At 37.3% G+C, this 21,401-nt stretch overlaps 1 protein-coding gene and 1 long non-coding RNA gene across 2 annotated transcripts; one reads left to right on the top strand and one right to left on the bottom strand.

Annotated features, from left to right (window-relative positions):
- The first annotated feature begins 1,337 nt into the window (after positions 1-1,337).
- On the top strand, positions 1,338-2,861 carry LOC127857877 (uncharacterized). Its single transcript, XR_008038662.1, has 3 exons — positions 1,338-1,424; positions 1,906-2,006; positions 2,514-2,861. It is a non-coding gene; the product is annotated as an uncharacterized LOC127857877 (long non-coding RNA).
- Positions 2,862-7,413: 4,552 nt separating this feature from the next.
- On the bottom strand, positions 7,414-19,647 carry LOC127857875 (mesenchyme-specific cell surface glycoprotein-like). Its single transcript, XM_052394591.1, has 11 exons — positions 19,330-19,647; positions 17,777-17,998; positions 17,066-17,264; positions 16,303-16,429; positions 14,933-15,047; positions 13,856-14,029; positions 11,124-11,171; positions 10,318-10,556; positions 8,902-9,128; positions 8,219-8,325; positions 7,414-7,511 (listed from the first exon to the last, which is right to left on the bottom strand). The coding sequence occupies exons 1-11, from the start codon at positions 19,520-19,522 to the stop codon at positions 7,492-7,494; spliced, it is 1,671 nt and encodes a 556-aa protein (XP_052250551.1). The 5' UTR covers positions 19,523-19,647; the 3' UTR covers positions 7,414-7,491.
- Positions 19,648-21,401: the final 1,754 nt, after the last annotated feature.

The following is a 21,401-nucleotide window of genomic DNA, read 5'->3' as shown; positions in this document are numbered from 1 at the left end:
CTCTTCTATCCTGGAGGAAAAAGGTATATATATAGTACTATATATATATATTAAGGAAACGCTTTGACCAAGCCAATCAGAAATTAACAAGTATTCAGTGCAACGCTTTTACCAATCATATATATTATAAGAAATATTATTATTTTATGTTTATGTGTATTTCGACATACAACGAAATGTTTTGTGTAGAAACGACACTCTGCGAGTAGATTTGAACAAAACATTGAGATTTATAAATATAAATGTTAGTAGTATTGGTGTTAGAAAGTATTTTAATAGAAAAATAAAAGAAATACTTAGAAAATATTCAGAGACTTGTCCTGTTTATACGAAATAGATTAAGTACTTTTGACATTCAATTATGCTACACCTGTAAGGTATTATAAAGAGTTCATTTCTATACTTATGGCGTGTGCATGTCTTCACTAATAGACCGTTCCAGAATGTATAATTAGACCGCCGCCATTTTGCCAGTCACGTGACTGTCCGCCATTACATTCTGCCAACTTCTGCGAGTCTGCGTTTAAAGGTTACATTACACTAAATCATTGTGTATCCCTCCGTGGTCCATTCGAAAGTAGTGCCTATTTCTAAAGAGTTCCTTTTCTCTTCTTGAATATAAGCCATTTAACAATGTGAGACATGTCTTTTGTGGTTATTTGTAATATCCTGTATGTGTCTGGAGTACTTTGTTGCCTTGGATTGGAAGCTAACTTAAAAGATGAACTTTTGAGGGTGTGTTTTCTATTGTGTGGGGCTTTTGTCGAAATTAGGATTCCGAAACACGTTTTTCTACGGTGGGTTCATTCGACAGCGATTTACTTTCTTAGAAGTTGCGAGACGGTATGTTTTTGATTGCAATTATTGGAAGATGACAGATCCATCTTTAAAATGATACCAGGTTCGGAAAAATTGATACGTCGGAAAGGCAAGAAAAATGCTGTGAAAGTTGTCAGTTTTATAATGGGACCCTATGGGAATCGGAATTAGTGTAATATAACCTTTAAAAAGCACATTTACTGCAATGTCAAGGTCACATGGATTCGTCTGCAAGCGAGACAAGTAGAAAATGAATTTTAATGAATGTTTTGATGATTTGGGTGCTAAAATAGATGAGAGGTGTCAATATTTTGGTCCAAATGGATGTTTTAGGTGGTTTTGGACTGTTCCGGATGGTTGGGGGACCTGGTATGGACAAGTAAGGGTAACATTTCCAACAAATCTTAAATGTAAATATTATTATGTCCATAGATTGAAGTTTCAGGTGGAGAGCAAGATGAAAAACATGCAAAATTACATGCATGCAACCCATTTATGCCATTTTTCTCTTTGTTTGTAGGCCTGACCGTTTGTCCTTGAGCCGTAGATGGTCAACAATCCGCTAGCTGTCTTGCTCTGACTGGTGCACTGGACATGATTTCAATGTGAGTCATCATACTGATTGTTTAATTAACACATGAATTTCAGTTTGTTCGTTAAAATACTAACTTAGCTGTGTATTTTTACAGTGGACGTAGTGGTGCGGTGCAGGTGGTAGACTAGGTATTTCCATATATACACTATGTTTACAGAATTGCGGCCAGTGGAGCAACATAGCTGATGAGTTAATAGCACTAGTTCTTCAGACAAATAACTTTATTTTCAACCTATAAAGCATATTTAGCTGTAGGTGGGGCCAATTAGCTGTAAGATCTGGCTTTTGTTCTGTTAAGCCCTTAGAGTAATGAATTTCAGAGTGAAGACCATAGCGCCTTTTCCTAGTCAAGTATCGGGCAGCTGTATGTCTTTTCAGAAATGCACATGTCTTTTCAAGCATGTCATTGTGTTTGCTTTTAATAAGATAGGCAATAAACTCATAACCTTTAGACAAATGAGCATCTGTAAATTCAGATTTCACTATTTCAGAGTCAGCCAGACCATGATTGAGCTTAAGGGTTGTGCTGCGGATGCAGCCTGTGCAGTTCCGGGAGAAAGTCACTGTCTCGGGCAATGCGGTCTGGTATCAGGTAAGCACTATTGAAAGCCTCACACTTTTGGGGGGTCTGAAGCCTTTTGCTGTCAATGCGATCTGGTTCAAGTACAATAAGAATGCATTCTCAAAGCAGTACTTCATCAGATATGGTTATCTCAAGCTTACAGTTCGCGGGCAGATATGACTTCGATTTGTTCTTGCTAGCAGAACCCCTACAGGCCAAACTATGCGTTAAGCACTATTTTCCACAGCAACCCTTGCAGACAGAAAAACAATACTTAAAATTACTTCTGGCATTTAATTTCTAATTTCCTGCATATCTCTTTTGTATGTTTGTTTGCCCTTTTTAACTCTGACATGCCATCTTGCTCACATTGATGGAGCATACCTGTTTTTGTTTAGAGCCAAGTCCCCGGCTGCTCGAGTTTGCCGTGTCAATAATGAGAAAGCCATGGCATGATGTCTCCTCTATGTGTTCCCTTATCTCAGTGTTGAACATAATTGCCAGTTTCAGGGGCCTAAACATTTTATTTTATTAAAGGTCTTGATGATCCTTGCCTGACTGCGGGTTTGTGTACACCTCAATCCGACTCTGTGTCCTGAACAGAGGCCGCAGTGGTGCAGCGCTTGTGGACGATCCATCAACATCCTGAAAGGTCAACACTACACCAAGCTGGGAAAATTGATCCTGATAGTCATCCCCAGGTAGTGGAATGAATGTTCACTGAACTACAGAGGAATCACACCCAAATGACTTTCCTGCCACGACATTAGTGTGGCCACTCGCGTAGGAATTCCTTAGCAAACATGCTCTTTTGCATGGTGACTGTGGACATTTTTGCAAAACTAACGCTTTCAACACTGGATTTAAAAGAGAATACTTAATAAAATGTCGCTAACAGGACTTATTTATATGAGAGAGACTATCTGGATGCGCATTAAGTGTCACTTTGTGTCGTAAGCTGTTGAAGGAGCGATTTGCGCCTTTTTAAGTGTTAATTTTGGGTAGCCGGCTTGTATCGGCCTGAAAGCTGAAAATTATGCCTCTCATCATAATAGCATTAATTTTTGTAATTGCAATGTGTATGTTTAGATTGTAAGTGAAGCTTTTAATAATAATTTTCTTAAAAAACATGATTTTATATGCTGTCAGTGAGTTTTTTATTGAAAAAAGTGCTTAAAATTTAAAAAAAGTCTCCTATTTCATCAAGAAAAGTACACTGATTCACAATCAATACATTTATTTGGGCCTTTTGCTGATATATTGGTGAATTTCGCATGCAATGATACCAGTTTTTGCCATGAAAGTTACGCGTAACAATAATTGGAGACGCAAAATCAGCTGTCGTCACTTAGACTAAAAATCATGCATTCCGACTTGACTGCGGCCAATTTAGTCACCGCTTTAAATGGCCATTTTAAGGCCTTTACCCCCATCCGAATGCACTGAAATTGCATATTCATTGTGGAAATAGTTGAAATCTCATGTGGAGAAAGTTTGAAAAAGATAGAACAAAGTTGAGTTCCCTTAAAGGTTACATTACACTAAATCATTGTGTATCCCTCCGTGGTCCATTCGAAAGTAGTGCCTATTTCTAAAGAGTTCCTTTTCTCTTCTTGAATATAAGCCATTTAACAATGTGAGACATGTCTTTTGTGGTTATTTGTAATATCCTGTATGTGTCTGGAGTACTTTGATGCCTTGGATTGGAAGCTAACTTAAAAGATGAACTTTTGAGGGTGTGTTTTCTATTGTGTGGGGCTTTTGTCGAAATTAGGATTCCGAAACACGTTTTTCTACGGTGGGTTCATTCGACAGCGATTTACTTTCTTAGAAGTTGCGAGACGGTATGTTTTTGATTGCAATTATTGGAAGATGACAGATCCATCTTTAAAATGATACCAGGTTCGGAAAAATTGATACGTCGGAAAGGCAAGAAAAATGCTGTGAAAGTTGTCAGTTTTATAATGGGACCCTATGGGAATCGGAATTAGTGTAATATAACCTTCAAAAAGCCAAAGACATAGAGAATACCCATACATGCCATACGTCCCGATCTCGGCGGGACAGTCCCGCTTTTGGGCCCTTTGTCCCGCCGTCCCGATATGAGACGATTTGTCCCGACATTCGTAAAAAACGATGTAAGGTCTATAGGTTCCCAATAAAATTCGCTATTCAAGCTCTGTTTCGCTAACACTTACCCCCGCTAATCCCTTTATTGCCCCCAATTAACAATCCGATTCTACTTATCGTGTGTACCAGTGTTGTTTATGGCACCTTATCAGCGATTTATCGGCTAATTATTGATTTCATCAGGCATTCACACCATGGTGGTCTTCAAGATAGTGGTCGCTTATTGCTATCGATAGTTGTATTAAAATGAAATAAATGTTGAAAATGTGTTTATTTTTGTATTTGTTTGAAACGGTTTACAAAACAATTGTTTTGTAAAATTAACTCTACGTCATTAATGAGTCTTTTACATTCAATGTTTAGTTCATAAATAGCGGGATAATCCGAATGTGCAATATACCAAAATCGCAACAAACAGTCCAATAAGTGATACCCATCCTGTCTAGTGTAATTGGGTGTAATAATAATAAAAACAACAAGGTGCTATGCATGACAGTTTGACCCTACTCCAATTAAGCTAAAAACCACGAGGTGCTATGCATGACAGTTTGACCCTACTCGAATAAAGCCGCGACAATTGACAAGTAACAAACTGCGCATGGATACGTGCTTAAAAAACATCGCAACAAACAGTAAAAGTGGTACCCATCTTGTCTTGTGTTATTGTAATAAAAACAACGTGTTGTTATTCATGACAGTTTGACACTACCCCAATACAGCGCCTGACAATTCACAATTCAGTTTAATCTGTGTATATAAGAAGAAAACAAAATATGATTATTAACATTAGAGAAAAATAATTCGAGTAAGGCATCCATAGACTTCTTTTGTCCTTTTGTTTTTGTTGGTGTAAAAACGGTTGAGGCGTTGTTGAGAGTTAAAATGAACACAAAGACGGTTTGCTTCCACCAAAAACCTAACTCTGAAATGTGTACGGCCGCGCATTCCGTGTGTAACTGATGTAACTGTTTGGTAGATAGTTTACTGTAACCCGTACTTTCAGTGTACTGGATAGCCTCCCCTGCGTTAATGTTTGCCATTGAAATTAATATAATGAGTATTGTTGTCGTAATGTTCTAGATTTTGTACTCTAAAAAGATGAATATTATGCTCGTTGTTTGCTATTGTCTTATTTTATAAAACTGTTATTGTTATGTTTTAGATTCCATGCTTCATATCAGATGTTTTATGTCTTGAATAAAAGTATCAAGAGTATTTGTTAGTACTATACTGACTACAGTAAAGGTGGAATGATAAATCGTTTTAGGTGTCCCGCTTTTGGGTCAAATGTCCCGACAATATTTTATGGAATGTCCCGCTTTGGACCTAAAAAAAATATGGCATGTATGAGAATACCCACTTTGCCGATGTCGGATAAATAAATTACTTAATGGATTATTTTGAGGCGATTATCACATTTATTGTTCTTAAAATGATTGTTTGAAGTTTAGATTGATTGTTACAAATAAAATGTTTAAAATGCTTTCGTGCATTTGTTTTTTGTGTGTAAACAAGAGGCAATCATCGGCGAAAATTTCAGTCGCTCATATTATGTCTTTGATTAGACTTTTTACTTTTAACCTTTTACAATCAATTCACGCATGTATTGTTGTGTTGATTTTAATAACCGCAACATCAAGCAGATTATATTTTAATCAATACGTATTAAAGATTTTCGCGCAATTAATTACCGCTAATTGTTTGTAATTGTTTGTAATTGGTCTCAATTGGTAAAACTCTTTAATCTAAAATCATAACATATTAATTACATGTATATTAAGTATGATATTTTTGATACGCCTTCCATTATGTTTTTTGTTCTAACGGAAATCGGAGATAAAAAAAATGTTGTAATTTAAATTAAATTTTGTCAGCTGGAAATATGTCACGTAAAAAACGATTTTTTTTTATCATGGGAGAATGATATTGTTCTTGAGGATCTTTTAGGTGATAATACGGAAGATGAAGAGAGTGTGAATATATCTAGTTGAATAGATCTTAATCTGTGGAATCATTTAACAGCTATAAAGCTACAAATTTTGCATTGTATTGATTATAAAACAACCACACATGTCATTTGTCAAAAACGATTAGGCCATGCAATGTTGATCCTATGTTTAGCGTCCTCATAATTATAGGCCATGCAGTTTTGATCCTATGTTTAGCGTCCTCATAATTATTTTAAACCTACAAATACCGATTCGATAACACATGTTTTTCTTTCATACCAGACTTGATGGCAGAGTTAACGGCACTTAATACTGTGTCATATTCAAAAGATACGAATTCAGAACATAAAAATAACACTAAAACTAGGGCATAATTATCTTGAATGACCTCATTACGACGACGTTAAATCACGAGATTTTAGTTTACTAATGAATTAGTATATTCGTATATGAAAAGTCAGCTGAACCAAAAGGAGAGAAACCTTATCATAACATGATGTCCTTTATTTAGGGCAACTAACCATCTGCAAAACAGTGAAACAAAAATAAGTGCATTGGGACTGTGTTTCATAACTAATCTTGTTTGACATCTTTAAGTATATACCGATAGGCAGTCACGTATTGATTTGCACCGTGATAACCGTGGTACATTTTAATGTAAACTAAATTACGTTCTCGTATGATTTGGTAAATATTTACACAAAGATTCTATAATTTTATTTAAACCATTTTTTTCTCTATAATTAAACATGTATTACAGTGTACTCTTTATAATTAAACATCTATAAATAATCTCCGAAATTCAAGAATACTATTTATGAAAATATGGTTGATAAAAGAGTTATAAATAATTTTCTACAATTATTAATTTATAAATACCAACTACGGTGTTGATGAATGTCGGACGATCCCAAAATGTGTCGGTGTTGACTGTCGGACCGACAGTTTTTGGGATTTCTGGGAAACCTAGTTTCTGCCCCACGTGATCCAAATTCAAACATGGCTTTGATGTTGTCAAGATGAATATTCTTACCGGAATAATGTTTGTCAAGATAAACATTTTGACTAAGGTTCATGTAGACTGAGCAATTAATGTTGTTAATAGTGGTAAGAAGATTTTTACCAGAGGTCAAATCCTTAACGCGCAAATAATTATCAGTTCAAACTAATAATATAACTATGGAAGCGTATATGGTTCACCCTGATGCTGTGATGATGTCAACATTCTATGACGGCATATGAAAAAGGTGTCATGGCGTGAAAAATAACTCATCGTGTCGACTAAAACCATGATGGCAAGACATTTTCACAGGCGCATGACGCAATGGGGACTTTTTAAATTTTAATGAAACAAAAGCTTTTCTAACAAAAGCGCTTTATTATAAATAATACATTTTGTACAACAAGAAAAATGTACGAAAAATCTGGTCTATGTATCACCCGACGATGCCCGGCTCTGAAACGTAAAAAAAACCCAACCGATTCAAATCACAACACACTTCAGGGTGTGCTTTATACATGCAACTTTTAACCAAGACCAGTGATGCTTACAATAAATCATCATCATCATCATCATCATCATCATCATCATCATCATCATCATCATCATTATTATCATCATCATCATCATCATCATCATCATCATCATCATCATCATCATCATCATCATCATCATCATCAGCATCATCATCATCATCATCATCATCATAATCATCATCATCATCATCATCATCATCATCATCATCATCATCATCATCATCATCATCACCAATATATCATCATCATCATCATCATCATCATCATATCATCATCATCATCATCATCATCATCATCATCATCATCATCATCATCATCATCATCATCGTCATCATCGGCATCATCATCATCATCATCATCATCATCATCATCATCATCATCATCATCATCATCATCATCATCATCATCATCAATATCATCAACGTCGTCGTCGTCCTCCTTCTTCCCCTCCTCCTCATCATCATCAGCATCATTCCTATCGTAAATATCACCATTACAATTATTATCATCGTCGCAATCATAACACCCACAAACAGCAGCACTATAACCATTGACAGTTACATTTCTCCATCATCATCACAACCACCACCAGCACTCCCACATCCACTACTACCTCTTTGTACTCACGAGAATCATCGCGGACGTTGACCTTTAGCACAGTGATTGTTCCGCTAATGCTGCCGCTGACGATAAGAAGTGGACTTCCGTTAGGACTCTGGTCGGCTGGAACGAACCTGCGCATGCGCAAACAAGTTTATAAAATGAGTTGATGCTAAACGATTCTAAAATAAGATTAACATTTTCTATCAACAAAGAAGAAATACTCGATGTTACATTGCGAATAAGATTCTTCAACACATAGTGCAAATTCACTAAAGAAAATGATACTTAAATTGCCTGATAATGATAAAAATGCGTGCTTTATCGGTGTTTACATCCAATTAAACAATGATTATTCGTTCGTTCAAATGAGATTATAAAAGACCGTCTAGAGCTAGGGAGAGCTCTTACTATAATTCCTTTTCATAATGGCACTAACGCCTAAAAAGTTGTGTTTCCACTAACGCGTGCTACTTTATGTGGCGTCCCTTAGTGTTTTTGTTGGTATTTAGGCGGAGTTTTTAATCGTTTTCGCTAAATGGCTGTCTGGTTAGCGCAGTGTTTGGATGACCCGGATTCAATCCCCGTTCCCGGAAGCATGCGAGTTTAGTTGATGGTCGCCATACCGTACAGTTTTTAGAAACAAAGTTTACTGGCACACAGGCACCGAAAAAAAAGAAATTTTTGTGTAAGGTCCCTTCTTCACCTACTTTATATCTTCGGGATCCAGCATGCTAACGGCGCGAGCTGTGTACAAGTTGTTCCACGTGTCATTCAATCGCGTGACTCCGTGAATTAGCGTTTCGAACTTTGGGGCGATTGACGACAGTCTTTCATCGATCGAATAAACAGCGATGGTTCCCGGTCGCTCGTTGCCGATCATTAGTAACGTTATATGGCCGAAATGACCCACCGCGATGCTCTCGGTTTCTGGGCCCTGCACAAAATATGTTAAATATATTATGAGACTCGTTCTTTAATGCATGTGTGTACAGTGTCGTCCCGGATAAGTAAATAAGTCCACACAGACAAATCAGGAAAAAATACTTTCCACTTTTATGGAAGTGTTCATGTACAAAAAAAAAGACTACGAAACGAAAATCCAGTTTATGCGGAAAGTGTCGTTCCTGATTAGCCTGTGCAGAGTGCACATGCATTAAGCCCCGTTTTCTCAGAGCACGGTAAATATACATGTTACTAGTATATTAATTGATCATCGTTTAGTTAACTATGCACATCAAAATGATATGTTTTAAAACACATGTTTACATTATTTATTCTTAAAATGTGTAAGAATTGTATCTAAAACTTTGATAACTTTCAAAAGGTTTTAATACTTATAATGTTTAAATATGTATGTGATAATGGTGGTAGTGGAGATGGCTGTGTTGATGATAATGACGATGGGGATTGCGGTGGCTGTTGATGTCAGTTGCTTATTGCTTATTTCGGTGGCGTTGGTGTAACCAGTGATAGGATCGCGATTGTTAGAGTGCTGTGGATGACAGCGAGAATGTGGTTACATCATTTAACCATTAATGTATCATTACATGCATTACCCAACCCATATCCAAAAGCAGTGTACGGGGGAATACTTGATTCTTGACAGGCCAGAATTTGGGGTTAACACATTTACTCACGAATAACTCTTAAAGTTGTTCAATTGACATGATTCAATCATGCATGCCTTATTTTTTATTACATTTATTTCGCGTGTAAATTGTTTGAAATCGTATGGTAAACATGGTAAAGATATTCCCTTTTCCAAATAAGAAGTTCTTTTACATGAGTACTAGTATTTGAATGTGTTGCATAATGCGACGAATGGCGTCGGCAGCTTTGCGCCACTACTAGGCCTTTGACAAGCTCTTCACATATAAGACTCGTTCTGGGAAAACTGGGCGTAATGCACGTTTGCGGTCCGCACAGGCTAATCAGGTACAACACTTTCCGCTAAAATTGGATTTCCCATTAAAAAAGATTTTCTTTTAACGAAAAAATAAGATGCAAATAGGAAAGTGTCGTCCCTTAATAACCTGTGCGGACTGCACAGGCTAATCCAGGACGACCCTTTACGCAAATGCATCATTTCCCATATTCCCAGAGTTGGATCTATATATATGCACCTTGTCATCAGAACGTGTGTCGTAAGTCTGAGTCACAGTGTCGGCGATCCCGTAGTCGGTGTTGAACAGCTCGGGAGCCATCTGTGCCGTCTTCCGGGCGATCTCGTCGCCGCTATCGTACACGAGCTCCATGGTGTCGGCGCGCCGGAAGGAGAAGCTTCGCGCCCCGAAGGCATATAGTTCGTCGTATTTGTTGGTGGAAGCGTTCAGTCCGTTCGCATTTGACACTTTAAGTCGGCCTAGGATAAGTTCGTGTATATGCATGATGTTTTTACAATAATTATATAATTTAATTTATTAAACACAAAAATAATATTAATAAATAATTAAAAAATAAATAAATAAATGATTTAATTTTATATATAATTATGTTATTTTTCGTTATTATGATGAATACATTTTGAGACTTTCAATTAACCGTCTTTAATAAGCTGCGATGCACAATAAAATTTTTGAAACGGAATCGATTCTTAACTAACGAGAGCTTAATAAAAGGGGCTCATGTATTTTTTCCCAATTTAAGCAATACTTTGTACTCGAATAACAGCATGCACTAAGGAAAATGTGGTTAAAGATGCCTGAATTATGAATTTGTGTAGGTGCATACATTTTGGTATTTAGTACATGATCAGTTTACCTCTGTATGTGTTGTGGCCAAAAGAAAAAACAAATGGTTTAGTAGTTATTCGTGAACAAAACATAAAAAAATAAATTTAACTCGTAACTCGTAATGGACGAAAGAATTGTTTTGATTCATGTGTCTTAACGTATGCGAAATACATGCGAAATACCCCTTTAACACTTACCAAGGTTAGCCGACGTCTGCACAGCGTGTCGGGTGGCAGGATCCCTTTCTACAAAAAAGAAAGATTTGAGGGTCGCTATTGAAAAACGGGACTTAATGAATTTGCGGACAGTCTGCACAGTCTTATCGGAGACGACACTTTCCGCGTTAATGGATTTGTTTTCTTTTATAGGAAGTTTCTCGAACATCCAGTGTATGCGGAAACAGCCGCCCCTGAATAGTCTCTGCGACTGCGCTGGCTAATCAGGGACGACACTTTACGTACATTCATGAAGCCCCATTTTCCCAAAGCGAGGGTTATTTAAACGTTTCACGATGTTAAAATATCATATACAAATGTGTTAATAACTAAATGATTATTCGAGAATAAATAATGATTTATTATTACCTTTTACGTGTAAATTGAAATGAAAAGAAGATACTTAAACAGCGCGTATCAAAACGGAAATTCAAAATTTGCCAACTTTTGTTATTTTAGTTCATTAGTTAGGGGTTCTGGGATACTCCAGGTCCTAACATTAAGCAGTCTCTTGCGCTGAAGGATTTCTTAATGCTCGAAATAAAAAAACATACAGGTAGATAAAGACAAAAAAACAAACAAATCGGTGCCGGGAATCGAACCGGTACCGATTGCTTGCAAGACACAAATGCTAACCTTCACACCACCGACGCTTCCACTGACGAAACGTCAAGTTGACGTTTCTGTCAAAGCGTTACATGAAACGTTGCACTACGCCGCCATATGACGTTGATTGTGCCCAGTATGTCATTACAAGTCAGTGTGTGGCTTCCGTAATTGCTATACAGTATGTTCTTGTATAAACCGGGTCCGAGTATTGGAAACAAACAAGAAATATCTTATAAATGATATACGGCGTTTACTGGTGTCGGTGTTGATGAACGATCATAAGTTATATCAATGAAATTAAAGATAGCGAATGCCTTTTTTCTGCGCAGTTCTTAGCTGCATCACACGCATATCAATTACGGGGTGTAGCGCGGGTGAATTATTTCGCTTTATTGGATATTATTGATTAAATATGTATATTTACATAATAGAAAAATGAAAATAAATGAAAGCATATAGGTCAGCCGGCAACACACGAATCAACCGAACATATTTGAAATATTTATACGCGCGTTCTTCGAACACACCTGTTTTAGTGCTTCGTCAGACATTCTTATTTGAGTCGAGTATAAATAGTATCGTTAATCATTGCGCTCATGCTTAATAATTCTCATATTTAGTAATTACTAACGCATTAATAATTATTAGTAATTATCGTATTGCATTCTGTGAACGTGTATATTTTAGATCAAATAAGTATGTTGTTCCATATGTTTAATTGTTTTCAAAATTGACCGTTAAACATGTAAATGAATAAAGCTTTAAACAAGCAGTCGTTCCAGAAGTGGAATCGTTACTTCATGTTAATGCATTCCATTCCAACTCGCAAGTTGTTAAGGTCAGTTCGCTGTAAGTAACAGAATCGTTTAATTTGACCACAACGATATTAAATGAAGAAATTCGGCTATATTATTATAGTATCTCAAGCATAGATTTTTAATGTGTTTTCAACAATTCCATGATAAGTACCATTTTTAATTAATTTAATTAGAACTATTCCACAATAAAGACCAATTTATTAAGCATGAGCGCGATGATTCACGATACATTAACAATCTTTTAAAAAACTATGTCCGACAAACAACTAAAACATATATGTTCAAAGAACGCGCGCATAAATATTTCAAATATGTACGGATGATTCGTGTGTATTTGTATTTATTTTCATTCTTGTGTGTTTTTATATTTTTCATCTGTAGATATACGATCAATAATATCCAATAAAGCGAAATAAATCACGGAATCTGGTGCAACACCACGTAATTGATTTGCGTGTGATGCAGCTAAGACCTGCGCAGTATAAGAGGAATTCCCTATATTTGATCTCATTGATATAACTTTTGATCTTTCATCAACACCAACCAAAATCAACGCATTATACCTTCTTCAAAGATATATCTTGTGTTCAATTTGCGACATATCTAGAGTCTCTTTGATATAAGATCTTCCAAGAAGGTATGCTTGATACTGGGAAGTGCGGACGGAGCCTATAGATTGTGATGTCAATCAATAAAAGTCACAGGAATGTGTAACACGAAAACAGTTTCCACGCAACATTTATAGGTAACGACTGAACATTTGATAATATAAAAACTTATGCTGTTAAGTCTACAGGTAAGGAAGACCCCTCATTTTTAAGTGAAGATATCAAATGTCAATGACCTTATTGCGTCGCGAACACATCTTCTCGTTCGATCATTCAGGTTACGCAACCTGAAGCTGGGTTGTGCATAAAATGGAGAACACTAAGGAACACCGGCCGCGGTAGACGTTTAGAGAAGTTAAGCATACAATCAAACACACACACGTTCACAGGGTATGCATATTTGAGCAACGCTCTAGGAAAACGGACCTTAATACACGTGCGTTAGGTGTCATTCCAAATTAGCTCATACAGTCCGCACAGTCTTATCAGAGACGACATTTTCCACGTCTATGGTATTTTTCGTTAAATGAAATTATATTTTTAGCAAAAATCTAGTTTATGCGGACAGTGTCGTGGCTAATAAGTCTTTGTGGATTGCGTGGGCTAATCTAGAATGACACTTTGCGCAGATGCATTAAGCCCGGATTTCCTAGAGCGAGGAAAAGTTATTATAGGTTACCATATAGATCCGAAAGCTGTAAATCCTTCACCCTGGCTTCCTCGGTGAAATATTTATAGTCTTTGACATCCCCCTCGTTCGCTGTTATGATGTAGTCGACGCCGCGATGCTGGTAAAACTTAATGGAGTCCGGTTGGTACATTCCCTTCACCTTCCAGTGACGCATGTGCATACCTTAATAAGAGACACGAGTATCCACCAAGTTTTCAACTAACATATACGGGTATGGCGAACGGCCACGGGGTCATGTGGCGCTCGGACGTTTTGTGGGCTTTTGTCGCAGTCAAACAGTGGGTTTACAGTCAATAACATAATGCCCATGTACCAAACTGTAACTTTGGATAAAGCAAGCTCAAATGGATATCTTGCTTGCGTAATTGCGTAATTTGCCTGTAACGTGTTACGTGGATTAAAATGGGTCGACATCTACGACGAATATTTCGAATGTAAAACATTGTTGTATAAAAGACTTCAAATTTAAGAAAATGTTGTATACTGAAATTAAACCCCATTGTCGGTATCTCAAAGATCATACATAACAGCGGCCAGAGTACTAGATCGAATATAGAAAATCAAATAAAGCGAAAAAAACCAACAATAGTCGACCCATTTCATGACAAAATGTTACGATATTGTAGGTCATTTTCATGATCAACATGTTTGTCGTAGATACCTAATCCAAGGGAAACCATTTAGTATAAAAAGAGTGTCAAATTGTTTATTAGACAGATTCGGCTAGCATATAGTTCGCATTCATTTAATTGTGAATCGCGGGGCAGGCCCGTAAGGGTCTGGCCGCCCGCAATATTTTAACTGTTGGACTTCAATATTTTACGATCTCGAAAATTACTGAATGTATCTTATTTAAATTAGAATATTTTGAGGACGTGTTAATTAGCAGAATAAAATCAAAATGAACACTACATCGGACTTGTGTATGCATTGTCATCCCTTCGAATAATGTTACAGCCTGACGCTTAAGCATCAATGTCCTTTACCGTAATTACTCTAAGTTTTCGGACGAAAATAATTGTGTGTCCGAAAATTTTGATAACGTCACAAAATGTCAGTTCCTACCATGATCTTTGTCACTCGCATCCATAGTGTATGCGTCCCAGTTCTTGAACCCCAGACCTTTGATATCAACGATGGTTTCGGTGCGAAGATCTACTATTGCAATGGCATTGTTTTCCTGCAGAATATCAGTTTTACAAATACTGTGAAGTCATTTATATTCGTCGGCATGGAACTGTGTGGTTACACAATGACGTTTTTGTGGACTTTCGTAGACGCGTCCATTTTGTTATTTCTGATTTTGAAAACAAACATAGACATTTAATTCGTTTATTTCCGATGTGTTTGTGTTAAATTCGGAGAGATCTATCAACCCACGAAATAAAAAAGACCTACTAATAGAAATGATTTAACATTATGCCAATTTAAAAGCTTCCACACAATAACATTAAATTTGTCAACACTGTTTTACATTAATACCAGATATACACAAGTTATTGATTGAATTGTTTTATGACAACTTATATAACATATCAATGTCTTGCAATGTCTTGCAAAACTGTTGTTGTTGTTTTTTTCGTATTAAATATATAGCTCTTTTGTTTTACACTTAAGCCTTATACAGTTAGGTGCTCTATAATGGCTTAAAGCAATGCACTGAGCTATGGATAGACCCCAGTACTTACCTCTTGGCCCAATAAAGCTATGGACTGATCGATGTACTAACCTGTAGACCGATAAAGGCTATGGGCCGATCGCTGTTCTAACCTGTAGACAGATGTAGGCTATGAATTGATCGCTGTTCTAAACTGTAGACCGATGTATGCTATAAACTGATCACTGTACTAACCTGAAGACCGATATAGACTATGGACTGATCGCTGTTCTAACCTGTAGACCGGTATAGGTTATGCATTGATCGCTGTACTAACCTCTAGACCGATATAGGCTATGAGCTAATCATTGTACACAACTCTTGACCGATATTTGTTATGGACTGATCGCTGAACATGATAACCTGCAGACCGATATAGGCTATAAACTGATCGCTGTACTAACATGTAGACCGATATAGGCTATGGACTGATTGCTGTAATAACCTCTAGACCAATATACGCTATGGACTGATCCTTGTACTAACCTGTAGACCGATATAGGCCATGGACTGATCGTTGTACTAACCTCTAGACCGATATAGGCTCTAGACTGATCGCTGTACTGACCTGCAGACCGATATAGGTTATGGATTAATCGTTGAACTAACCTGCAGACCGATTAAGGTTATGGACTGATGTTGTACTAGCATGTAGACCGATATAGGCTATGGATTAATCGCTGAACCATTATGTTGACCGATATACATGTATGCTATGGACTTAACATTGTACTAACCTGTAGACCGATGTAAGCTATGGACTGATCACTGTACTAACCTGTAGACCGATGTAAGCTATGGACTGATCGCTGTTTAGAGTGATGTACTCTGGCTCAACGTCATTTGAGAACAGGGTGTGAGTATTGATGTGACGCACCCCTTGGGGTTTAAGGTCGCTAGTGTACCTGCAGACAAAATAATATATTTAAGCCTCGTTCTATGAAACCTGGGCATAATACATGTGCGTTAAGTGTCGTTAATATTAAACTGTGCAGTCCGCACAGGCTTATCAGGGACGACGCTTTCTGACTTAACTGGATTTTTGCTTCGAAGAGACTTCCTTTACACGAAAATTTCAATTGGTAAGTGTCGTCCCTGATTAGCATGTGCGGTCTGCACAGGCTGATATGGGACGGCACATTATGCAAATACATTTAGCCCAGTTTTGCCAGAACGAGCATCATTTGAACGGCTATATATGTGGGAAATTGGTTTTCATTTTAATAGCTTTTGTATGCGAATTTTTTTTGCCTGTGTTAATGTTTCAGTAAACTATTGAACATACTTTGGTGTAACCGTAAACGAAAAGGTAAAAACCCGGCAATATTTTAATGTGTTTTATCAGATAGGCATAAGGAGTAAGTATGCATCCATTGCTTAAAAACCGAAAATCGAAACGTTCCGTGTACTTTGTTCTTTACATTAAGAATGATAGATATTTTACCTGGCGTAAAACATATCATAGTACAAAACGTTGTCTGTTTTGTAAGTTAAACGATGAAATGCATTTCAAAAGTAAAATGAAGTAATGGCATACAGACCTGGCGTTAAATTTATCGAAAGTCAAAACGTTCATCGTGTACGTCCCTTCCGGTCCACCGGGAAACTTGAGAATACCAACGCCTCCGGGGTTGTCAACAAGGGTGCCCGTGACGTCATCATCGTAAGGTTCCGCTTCGATGGAAACGAGAAGCGCCCGGCAGTCCGAGAGGGGTAGGATCATGTCCGGAATAACACCGACTGGATAATGTATAAAATCGGGAAATCGTTTGCATATTAGTCAATAGATTATCCAATCAGTGAACTTATTTATCACACGTTTATACTTTACAAACGAGAATTTTATCTTAAATATCTTTGTGAATTCATACACTCACCGTCCAAAACGATTAACTATTAAGCAATGCGGAGATTTATTTCGATAGGCAGAGTGCATAAGAAGTAATTTATGTACAGTTGTATGCTGTGGTCGAAATTTCGTACACAAAAGAGACAGGAATGAAATTCCATACTCCTTAATCATAATAAGCAATGATTCAAATACCTACCTCAGATAAGGTCGCCTTGGCGTAATTGATATGGTGTCCGAATAGCGACCAGGAGGTTGGTGTTCGATCCCCACCGTGTAAGCATTCTTAAGATCTCCACAAAAGACACCAAGCACTTGTTCTACCCAAGAAAGGGACTCAAGGTCGTTTAAAAAGCCATAGGCTTTCGATGCAATCGAGCTTAAATAAAAAGGTTTCAACTACCTCGAATAGTATGCACCAAATCTAGGGAGCCGGTCTGGCGATTGTAGAGTCTGTACACGTTAATATAACCGTCCTCACGTCGCGTTTGGTTGTCAAAACTGACGAACACGTGGTTGCCGCACAGCTCGACGTCTGTGACGTCAACGCTGGCATACGATGACTTGAATAGGACGCGCGTGTTGTTTACGTCAGCGAAATCGATGACGTGGATGTTTGTGTGACCTATATAGTGATACAAAAATAACGGTTCCATAGTTTGCACATAATGCCTCTAAACAACGACTGAAAATGTGAGCTATATTGATTTTTTCGCCACCAGTTTTGTGCGCGATTATCGCTTTGATTGTATGTTCGCAGTAACTGATAAACCACCATTGCTGTCCCTGAAACGTCACAAGAAGATAAAATATCAGAACTTGTCCGATTTCTGGTCTCTCAACTGACCCCTTTTTCGGCGTAGCTGTTAAACCCAGCTTTTCACGTCAGCTGACCTATGTAAGTACCCAATTAACTTTGACCATCCTTTATTATGTCCACATTTTGTACTAAGAAACGGTCAGTTGAAGGCAAGTTAAAATTAAGGTTAACGTTTGCATGCACAGAAAACATATCTCTGTAACTACTTCTGTTATACAATTAGAACTTCACTCAAATTTTTGTGGACTCATCATGAGAAGTCACATACCAAGGCCCATAACTCCGACCTGCAATTTAAGCAGAATTATGCTTCTTATTGTAATTTGTGTACTTAAGGTAGACGCTTCCGTCAAACAAATCTTTTCTCTAGCTTGCATTCAGATGTAGCATGGATTGCATTTTCGGCGAGTTGGATCAATGTGCTGTTGCAAACAAACGGTTAACAAGTGTGCGCTACATAACACAGGCTAGGTTGGAGCTTTTAGGCTCGATTAGTTTGTGGTCCAGGATGATCTAGCTGGGATTGCATTTGGGGCCAGTGCGGTCGATCAACGCAAAAAGCGTTAACATATTCCTAAAGTTTTCCTTTATTTTCATTTTAATATAAAGGCTTTAAAGATTACTGCTACTCAAAATAGTAAGAGTTTCAGCTCAATAATTTAAGTTTATATGGCGGCATTGTGCTTAAATTTTGTTGGGGGTAGCTATATTGCAGACCTAGGGTAAGATTGCATTTGGGGCACTGTTTGGTCAATGTCATTGTTAGTAAACATAGAAAAATGGTTTTTGCTCAATACCGTGAATTTGGATTGAGGTGTTGAGCAGTATTGTTGTCCGTATATAGCTAGATACTAACCTTGTTTTCAGATATTCACATTCAGCTAAATTAACTGATAAAAAGTGTATAGTCTTGTTTCCTGGCATGGTAATTTCGCTTGTTTAAATTATGATTTTGTTTTCTTAAGCTTAAAGTTTCCGAATAACATATCACCAGTACAGATACTCAAATATATCTTTATGGTTATTAATTAGGTGGCTGACAGAAAATGTTAATAATACTATTGAAACGGAAGAATACTCGAGCGCGCTATCTTGGGCAGCTCTTGTAATAATAAATATATTATATGCGTACTCACCTACTGAATAGAGAAGCTTCCCAGTGACGTCATAAGCTATCTGCTCTGCGGCGTCCTTTTCCAGCGCGTATTGTGCCGTCGGTACGTACGTATACGGCAAGTACAACGTGGACAAGACGTCGAAACTGACGTTAAACGCCGCGTCGGCGGGTCCGATCATTAAAATGAGTGACATTAAAACGCCAAGCGTCATTTTATAAATATGTGTTAATGTTAATGTTATTATAATCTAAAAACTAGAATTTAATACCCAGTCTTTATAAAACTAAGGTAAACGTGTAGAAGAATGATAAGACCCCCAAACAGTAATAAAATTTCGCCGCTTTATAATAGCACGGAGTCATGTACGGTTTGGGTACATGTTGTCCGCATGGCGTGATTCCATTTCGTGGTGACAATGTCGTGATGAATAATTACGTCATAAATATATCGTGATAAATTTTGCCAATGAAGTCCGACGTTAAAGGTACATGTTCACAGAGTGGTATTTTTTTCACGCGTGTTAGTAAATGCATTAAATTGCTGTATTTTACCCACGGAACTGTACAGCAACCTTTTAATGACAAAATTACATAAAGAAATACAAAAAGTTATCTGCACCGAAGCTCGCTCCAGCGTCCTTTGAATGACAAGGCTAGTGCCACAACAGTCGGCCATTCGGGCTGTCACATATTATCAGATGTTTTATACTTGATATATGTGATCCAGAATCATTCCAAATCATTTACCCGATTTGCATTTGTAGCTCTTTATAGTTTCATCAATTTTTAAATGATGATAATTTATGAACGAAGCTATACTTTCAGGATCAGCAGACGATTTATTCTATAAATCAATATCTTACGGAGGAGTCCGGAGATAGCCGATGTATCACGATCGTGTCAGTATGAGTCTACATCATTAGTGGCATTTCGCTCACTGTTATTGTTATAGTGTTTTGTTAAAGTTTGTTTATCTGTGACAGCATGTTGGAACAAAGGTCGATAAGACAGTCTGTAAACAAGCCCCTTTAAGGTATTATAAAGTGTTCATGTCTATACTCATGATGTGTGCATGTCTTCACTAATGGTGTGGTAAAATTTTCACTGCATGCCGAAACGTTCTTTTTTGGAGAAATGATTGATTAAGATACTAGAGTAACTCTTATTATATATCTAAATAAAAAATGATCATGTTTAATAATATATTTTTTTTATTGATTTTCGACTTTTGTACATCTCCCGGTCAGTCGGTTGTGTGTTGGCTATAGAAGCGCTCAGTCTTACGTCCAATGGCCGCGAGGTTTGCGCAGTGGTTTGTACAGGCGTGTTGGCTATAAAAACGCTCAGTCTTACGTCCAATGGCCGTGCGGTTAGCGCAGTGGTTTGTTCAGGCGCTTCACACATGGGACACCCGTGCTCAATGCCATTCCCAACGCACGTGAGCTTGGCTGGTGGTCTCCTTACCGGACAGGTGAGGTTCTTCCGGTTACATAAATTTTACTTCTACGGCATAAAACCACGCTAAAATTTAATATCTTTCAGTAAAAATCACATAATTGATAAGAGCATTTACAGTTCAAAATTCATCACAACTTGTGTGAGTCTAATATAGTGATTAGGTAAGAGTACTAAGACACACTCCGTTTCGTCAGATAATTCAGACCCAGACCCGGAAGGACCAAATGTCGGAAACACAAAATTGGGATATATTTTCTACGAAACACAAACATTGCTAGTCAATAGTCGATAAACACACATAAACATAATAATTATTATGATCAAAATGAACTAGCACAGTTTCGCGTACGATGAACCTATGCTATTTATTGATTGGTGTGCTTTTGAAGTACCAATCTTTTAATTGATTCTGTAATAGGATAAATCCGCCCACTATAATGATAAGTTAAGATATATTTAATATGATTTGCTATGAAAAACTGAATTTAACATAAAGAAGAAAAAACGGACTAACACTTTTTACGTTACGTGATTTTATGTTACTTAGAAATGCGTTTTTGAATAATATTGCCAACGGATCAACATTTGTCAAAGGTTATCAGTCGTGAATTCAGACCGATATAAAGGTCGTAC

Source organism: Dreissena polymorpha, chromosome 14, assembly GCF_020536995.1.
Source record: "Dreissena polymorpha isolate Duluth1 chromosome 14, UMN_Dpol_1.0, whole genome shotgun sequence".
NCBI classification, from domain to species: Eukaryota; Metazoa; Mollusca; class Bivalvia; order Myida; family Dreissenidae; genus Dreissena; species Dreissena polymorpha.
This window is presented reverse-complemented; position numbering and strand designations above follow the sequence as displayed.

Bases quoted from the DNA above. Each gene is read 5' to 3' on its own strand.
- LOC127857875 (XM_052394591.1), bottom strand. From the start codon at position 19,522: ATGACGCTTGGCGTTTTAATGTCACTCATTTTAATGATCGGACCCGCC. The intron at 17,999-19,329 runs GTGAGTACGCAT...ATCACTATATAG, and splicing joins GAAGCTTCTCTATTCAGTAG to GTCACACAAACATCCACGTC. The intron at 14,030-14,932 runs GTAGGAACTGAC...TCTCTTATTAAG, and splicing joins TGCGAGTGACAAAGATCATG to GTATGCACATGCGTCACTGG.